At 39.9% G+C, this 7,899-nt stretch overlaps 1 protein-coding gene across 14 annotated transcripts; it reads left to right on the top strand.

Annotated features, from left to right (window-relative positions):
* The first annotated feature begins 2,306 nt into the window (after positions 1-2,306).
* On the top strand, positions 2,307-7,645 carry LOC147620814 (protein PHR1-LIKE 2-like). 14 transcript variants are annotated; one of them, XR_015270010.1, is made up of 10 exons: positions 2,307-3,886; positions 4,338-4,542; positions 4,761-4,837; positions 4,975-5,032; positions 5,137-5,209; positions 5,307-5,376; positions 5,521-6,103; positions 6,230-6,445; positions 6,626-6,765; positions 6,874-7,100. XR_015270010.1 is itself a non-coding variant. In XM_086825083.1 (8 exons), exons 1-8 carry the CDS (start codon positions 3,818-3,820, stop codon positions 6,361-6,363), a joined length of 1,272 nt encoding a protein of 423 aa, XP_086681209.1. In that variant the 5' UTR covers positions 2,307-3,817; the 3' UTR covers positions 6,364-6,616. The 14 variants fall into 14 exon arrangements, 4 of the variants coding, with proteins under 4 accessions (XP_086681209.1, XP_086681206.1, XP_086681205.1 ...); XR_015270009.1 differs by having other exon boundaries at positions 5,134-5,209; positions 6,618-6,765; XR_015270006.1 differs by having other exon boundaries at positions 5,521-6,445; positions 6,874-7,645.
* Positions 7,646-7,899: the final 254 nt, after the last annotated feature.

Genomic DNA, 7,899 nt, shown 5'->3' with positions numbered 1-7,899 from the left:
TAGAGTTTGGGCATAAGCTCACCTTTTTCATATCTAGTAAAAAAGGAAAGCCAAATGTGCCACTTAACATTTTTATAGGGTTTGGGCATAAGCTCACCTTTTTCATATCCAGTAAAAAAGTTGGGTGGAGGAAGGCTCGATATAATGGATAAAGCTAGGTGGACAAAAGCTAGGTGGACGCCGCCTTGCTTAGACTTGTTTATTCATTTGAGACAAGAATTGTGAATCGTTTTTTGCAATTATGAGATAGACTTTCTAAATAACTCTAGGCTTAGATATATTAGGAATGTAGAATTTATTGTAACATACTTACTCCACATCTCCTTTTGAAGTCATTCACTATAAATTTGCTCCAAATTGACTTTCAAAAATACAATCTTTTTTGAAATCAAATGTGAGCTTGTAGCACATTTTTTCTAAAAATTATATACATTCTAAAAAAAGGTTATGATTTCTTGTAACAAGGAAAGAAATGTGTCATTTAACATTTCATAGAGTTTGGGCATAAGCTCACCTTTTTCAATCTCAAGAAAGGAATGCCTCTTTATTCTCTTGTTAATTGTAGTTCTCCTTTTCTTGTTGGTTTGATGAATGAAAGTGGTCCTTTTGGGCAATGAAGGCCAAGAACATGTTTAAAGAATGTGGCCTGTCAAATTTTAATGTTTTTTTAAGTATCTCTTGATTCTTAGTACTGTGAGGTGTTAATAATCATAATTATTATTACTTCAAAGTAGTAGAACATTGACTCAACACTCAAGGCCTACTCTTGATAACAAGAACAATTAATACAAGAAGAACAAGTATTATGATAATTCTTTATGTCATGAATTGTATCTATCATAAAGTACTATCATACAAAATCTCTTTTTAAGATTTCAAGTTTATTCTATGCTCATCTAGATCATCTAAAATATCATGAGAAGTACCTACTATGCATGCAAATCATCAACATATAGGAAGAAGGCATGTTACAAAATCATGGTTTATAAGTAGCAATATTGTGATAAGTAAAGTCTCTTATACTTTTTTTCATAGGCTTAACAAAAGAAAACTAAATGTTTTCATTTAGACACATCTACAAACCCATTTCTTTAATTTTATGTCTAACATGCTTAAACATAACTATCATGATAAAAATATGAAATCTTTAATAATATTACTAAAAAAGATCTTCTGTCTTTTGATTATCTTATGACATGTATCTTGTGATTCTCTTAGTTTGTGATCACACAATCTCATCTACTTTTGAAGATACCAATTAACCATAAAGGTTGGTTGACCATGAATTATATGTCTCTCCAGTGTGATCATCATAATAAAAGAAGATTCGATGAGATACAATCTTACCTTTTTATGTGGTTGCTCATTATTCTATATTCTAATCTATCATTTGACATACACAATTTCTATGCATTTTTCAATGCAAGTGCAAGCTAGTAGGAGAAAGTGTGTGCTTTAAACATATACCTAAAGTATATTGTGGTGTTACCCAGAACCATTACCTATTGATGCACTATCTCCTACATATAAGCGATCATCAAACATCAACTTTGTGCTCATGGTATAGTGCTTCCTTATGTAGGGTTTCTTGAACTTTGCACAACCATATGCACTCATTAAAAGCACAGCTTGGCATCCATCATTGTTGATGGTAATGCCACAAACTTTACAATTCGTATGTTATTGTAACAATGCACAAGAATATCATTGTTTCTAAACCAAGTCTTTAGGTCCTTGTTTCCACAAACACATAAAGATTACAAAATGTGCCTACCTTGAAAAACTTCAATTTGTATTTGTAATTTATATTAAAACACATGTAGCATTGGTGTGTGCTATGAGTGGAATCTTGAAAAATCATGCTAAGCGAGTACAACACATCCATGACAAAGGCATTCACTAATGGAGGAAAAGTACAAGGGATGCATAGCTTCATTGCAACATTTGGGTAAAGATTCCTTGGGGGGGTGATCAAACAACTTTTGAACGAATCTAAGGACAATGCCCCCACATAGAGAAAGAACATTAAAAGGTGGGTGCTCTTGGGCAATAAGGGAGCTAAGGGGCATGAAAGAGGGGTAGAATACCCACATTGAATTGTCTCTCAAGCACGAAAAGCTTTTTAAAAAAGTGAGGGAATATTCTAACAAGATAAAGCCAAGAAGTATGTGGGACGTACACAAACATGTGAAAATACATAGGATGTATGTACAAGAATCTAGATTCTAAGGTGTGAGAGGAGAATCTTTTTTTGTTGTTGGTGGAGTGAGGGGGACTAAGGTATCTTAGTACAAAGAACCGCCCGAAGGAGGGGGGGTGTAAAGGCCATTCATTATGTAAAGCATTATATGTGTATAAAGTGCTGAGAGGCATCATGGTATTAAGGTTGGTTAATTTTGAGATGTATGTGTAGTGATTGTTTAAGTAGTTTAACCATCTATCCTTCTACATTTTTATACTTAGGCATACTTGAAGAGGTATGCATGGTCAAGTGTAAAGGACTACATAGGCTCTAGGCCCCAGGGTGTTAACAAGGGTTAGGTGATAGGGTGGTTCACCCCCCAAGGGTTGATTGCTCCAAAAAAGCATATTTTTCAACTAGACGTTACTTTAAAGTTGAAGGTGATTAGTTAGACTATCTTTAAAAAGGTAGAATATTATAATGATATAAAATTATATAAGATGTTTATCTTTGTAAAATTCAAAAATAAAGATAACTTCAAATTTCAATGGGGATTTTGTAGTTTTATCAAAAAGAAAATACACTAACCGTGAAGTGCAGCACATAGAGGGGGAGGGTGGTTAAGGGGACGATTAGGTTGTAAAGGTTATGATAACGAGGATTATTAAGGGCTCCATTGAGAGGTGATTATGATAATGATGGTGGTTTGAGGATATGATTAAAAGATTAGTTATGATAAGGAGGATAGTTAAGGGGTCCATTAAGAGGGTGATAAAGGGGTGGGGACAATTGTCAGGTGGTTAAGGTGACGCCCTTCTCCTCCCAAGACACATGCTCAATTTTGGCCACTCCTCTTCCACTCCACAAAGGGGTGTGAAAGAGAGTGTGTATGTGTTCCTCTTGAGGAAAAAAGAGAGAGGAGCAAGCTTATATGAGGTGGTTAACTATTCAATTAAGAGAAATAAGGATATGATTAAGGACTAGATTTTAAGAGAAATGTGAAGGGATTAGCTATGGTAATGAGGGTGGTGAAGGATGGATGGAGGGATTAGTCATGATATTTTTTTCGTTAAACCTAGTCCTGAGACTAGTAAAGAGAAACTGAGACTAGAACATAGAAACGCTTTTGTCGTTAGTTATGATAATAAGTGTGGTTAATGAGTTTGTGTCATTAAAATACCACGCACACATAGTGAAGTGCCAATGGTATAGTTAACGAGGTGATTAAGAAGGTGGTTACAGTTAATTAAGAGGGATTATGGATTAATTGAGCATTGTGTCTTGAATTGCGCAAGAGCATATTCCGAGCTTGCGGGATACAAATTTGCCCACTCTGGACTCTATCCGTCGCCTCTCTTCTTGTACCTGTCTTTTTTCGCCCCCTCTCTCTTCGTGTGCTCTGTCTGTATAGTTTAATCCGTTTGATGAACTTTGATTCTTGTTGGCCTGGCGTGGTTGTCTATGTGTATGGTCGGGGGAGAGGCTGTTTAGGGTTTCTCTTTTAGGATTAGGGTGAAGGTTTCTGAGCGAGAGAGAGAGAGAGAGAGAGAGAGAGAGCGCATCATCGTCCTTGGCTACAATGCTTCTCACCTCTTGGCCGCCATCTCCATTACGCTTACCACCATTGCTTGCTCTATGTACCTGAGCTTCCGCCATATCCAGCTTCTTGCAGAGAAAATTCAGAAGCCTTCCCTCTCCAGCAAGGTATATACTTGGATTGCAGGTCATTTTACATCAGGGCTCTGAATTTTTATGCGTATTCTGATTTTAGGTCTTTTAGTGTGAGTTCTACTCTTCTGGTTAGGGTTTCCATTGGATTTTAAGTCTGATTAGGTATCTGACTATGGTTTTCAATGAAACTCTAGGGTTTACTGATCTCATAGCTCTATTTATAGGGTTACCTGATGATGTTGTCAGGCTTAAGAGCCTGAAATGTGTATTTTAGGGCTGTCTGGTCAAGGTTTTGTATATAATTTAACACCTTTTATCTTGTTTTGGGTTTTACAGTGTAGTGTTTAGGGTTTCTGATTCACTGGTAGTTAGTTTCTCTGTTCAATTCGCCGGAGGCTTGCGATGGTAGGTCAGGGTTTGAGTGTAAGGGGCCACTTTGTGTGCTCACTAGTCTTGAATGCAAACAGTTTTTGGTTTTCTGCAGAATATGTATCAGAGCGAGAAATGCATAGCTATGGCGGGTGGTTTTCCGCATCAAAAGCAACCCTTTGCTGGGAAAATTCAGGGAGGTAATCTCTCTGGGGATGGTGCAGTGGTCCTTTCAACAGATCCGAGGCCACGGCTCCGCTGGACAGCAGAGCTTCATGAGAGATTTGTTGATGCCGTTACTCAGCTAGGAGGAGCTGATAGTAAGCCTCCTGCAATCGTTTCCGGCTTGTATACAATCAATTTCAGTGACTCTTACATGCTTAATCACTCATATCAGCATATCAGAATGCTTAAAACATTAGGATTTTTTGCTGTGGCCACGCCTAAATTGGTGTTAGATAAATAATTTGATGTTTATCACATGATTAATTTCATAAACTGGTTTTTGGGGTGGCTAACAAGTGAGGGTTTTGTGCAGAGGCCACACCGAAAACTGTAATGAGGGTAATGAATGTCAAGGGCCTGACATTATTTCATCTCAAGAGCCATCTTCAGGTGAGCATTTGGGTTTAGAGTCGTGGCTTTGCATCCCTTTTGAGTTTATAAAGGTAGTTAAAAGATGCCCTAAAGGGGCCTCAAATGCCTGGATATACAACCTTTCTAACCTAATGATGGGTTGGCTTTTCTGATAGAAATATCGCCTTGGGAAGCAGCCGCCCAGAGAAGCTACCCCTGAGGTGGGGAAGCCTGGTAACAATACATACTAGCCATCATTCCAGTAGTTTGAATCTTGTAGAATTATAGGAAGGCTTGTGTGTCCTGCCTAACTTGCTCCAACTTGATGAGATCAGCAGATGTGGGCGCTTCTGAAGGTCCTGTATCTGCTGCTTCTACATCTGCACACATGCCAAGCCAAGATAGCTCTGAGTAAGCACATGTTTCTTCACATCAATACGCTGTTTTTTTACTTGTTGCAACAACTACGGCAACCCTCTGAGCTAATACATCTTCAGGTTTTCATCAGGAATGTGCAGATTACTGAAGCATTAGGACTCCAAATGGAGGTACAGCGAAAGCTTCACGAGCAATTGGAGGTAAGCAATATCTTCTACACAATGATGTAACTGACATGCGCACGCACAGCTTTTATCTTTACATGTACCCATGGTTCCATACCTCATCTTTACAAGTAACCTGTGGTCCTGCACCTTATCTCCTGGTCCTGGAATACTTTTCAGGTGCAAAGACTCTTGCAAGTGCGCATTGAGGCACAAGGCAGGTACTTACAGTCCATCCTTGAAAAGGCACAGCAAACCCTTGCTGGCCAGACAGTCGCAAGCATTGGACTCGAAGCAGCCCGGGCAGAACTCTCGGACTTGGCCACCAAGGTGTCGAACGAATGCTTGAACTCTAACTACTCTTTGGTGGTGGCCGATTTATCTGACGGTGGTGCAGAAGAGTGCACTGTTCAACGTGCTCAAGAAATAGCGGAATGTTCTCCTGAGAGCTGCCTTACACACCTTGCTTCTAATGAGAGATCTGAGACTAATGGCAATGGAGACTTTCACCTTAGCGGTAAGAAGAGACCAAGGTTGTTTTTTGGGGATTTTGATGGACAGCTGGACCAGAGTGGTGATGAAGAGGATGTGAAGCTGAATGAGGGTACTATCAAAATGGATGGATGCTCATTAGATGAGAGATTATCGAGCAGTTCATGCGTTTGGAATGCGACGGACAGAGAGATGGCTATGCATGCAATGCATCAGAGGCGATGTGGTGAAAATTACAGAGGGGATGAACAAGGGAGAATTAAAGAAGAAGGTGAGAAAGCAATTAGAAGTTTTCACAGTGTGGAAAGGCCAGCACCCAGGAGAGCCGGCTTGTCTGCAGAACAGGTCATCAGTTTGGTTTCCTCACATGAAAATGGTTTGACTGTTGAGATGGCAGGACTTGTGAATGGGCTGCCTACCTGCACTTCACACTACAAGATCAGAAAGGGGCTGGACCTAAATATCAACGGTGATGGGAGCGTAATTCAGCAAAGGGAGTTTGATCTGAATGGCTATGGAGGGAGCAGATGAGCTGGAACAACCGGATTCTCTTTTTTTCTGCTGCTGGCTTCCCAACTGCTGTATTTTTTTACTCGGGCAGTGCCAATGGAAGGTGCAGATAACTGTTTTTGTCTGGATTTTGTAGCTTGTGTTACAGGCAAAGCTCTAGTGATGAATGCCATATTTTACTTTTTCCTGTAATTTGATATAGGGAATAGTTTAGGGGAAAAGACCTAGACATTGTACTTCTTTGCTTTTGAATGTAAACTTCAGTGTTACATTAGCTTTGCAGCCATCAGGTCTTGTCCAGTGGTCTGGAAGCATAGCTTGTTTGAGCTCGTAAGGCACCACTTTGTTTACTTGGAAGCTGTATCAACATGAAGGGATGGATACAGAAGGGGTGGGACAATTACATCAGGGGATCGGCAGCTGGTGGGCAGCCTTTTTTGTTTCGAGAATGTGTTGTTGTTGTTGTAGCTCCACAATTTGCATGCTGTTCTTTTACCCTTGTCTTCTCGCTCTCTTATTGTCATCTACCAGTTGCTAGTTGCTGTATGCAAGGAGGCGGCCCGCTCATTACGTGGAGTAGACAACATGAGTGTTGATCATCATCCTAGTTCTCGGTCTCTTATTGTCATCTACCAGTTGCTAGTTGCTGTATTCAAGGAGGAGGCCCGCTCATTACGTGGAGAAGCTCATGATGGATTCTTGTGCCATACGCATCAAGGTAATGTGTATTCATAAAAGATATCAAATGGTTCCTTTACGACTATGAGCCATTGTCTTATTATATACCTTGGTCCATTTCACACTCAATTATTATGTCCATGCCCGTAAGTCTAGTCCCCAAAGCCCAACATATGAACATGCCCATGAACCCAGGGCCACCACCGCATTACAAACCATATTGCGTCCTCAAAACATCTGCGGCTTCATTGGTATGAGGATGTCCACCATATACATGTAGATGCACCATGTAGCAAAATTGTCCAAAAGTGTCCAAGAGAGCATAGCCATGCTTGAGAGCTTCATAATCTCATGTAATGCTCTCCGAACAACCACCAAAACATAGCATTATGTGATATACACTCTCCATGAAGTGTATATATCAATAGCATCCCAATTGAGCATCATATTAGCCTCCAAATAGAGAATCTCAGAGAATTACATCAAGCATATTCATTGTTACATGGCTCAATTCTCCCCATCGGATGTATTCAACAAGTGCTCATGTCCTTCCAATAGGTGGGCGGGTTGCCATGTAGCTTCCTCTTGAGGTAATCCCTTCCATTTAACAACGTATTCGTGCAAAGAACGATTGCAAAGTACCCTTTCTCTCATGTCCAACACTCTTTCGAGAATATATTCCACCACGCCATTCTCATTCATAGGAGGTTGCTCATCCAACACTTGCATGTCCGGTCCAATATATGCCTTCAAATAAGATGCATGAAACACATTATGAATTCTTGTAGTAGATGGAAGTAGCAATTGATAGCTCACTTCACCAACCCTTCTCACCATCTTGTATGGACCATAGAAATGGTGTGCAAGCTTTGTGTTAGT

This window comes from Cibotium barometz, chromosome 31, assembly GCF_041138505.1.
Source record: "Cibotium barometz isolate CiBa-2024 chromosome 31, ASM4113850v1, whole genome shotgun sequence".
In the NCBI taxonomy this organism is placed as follows: domain Eukaryota; kingdom Viridiplantae; phylum Streptophyta; class Polypodiopsida; order Cyatheales; family Cibotiaceae; genus Cibotium; species Cibotium barometz.
This window is presented reverse-complemented; position numbering and strand designations above follow the sequence as displayed.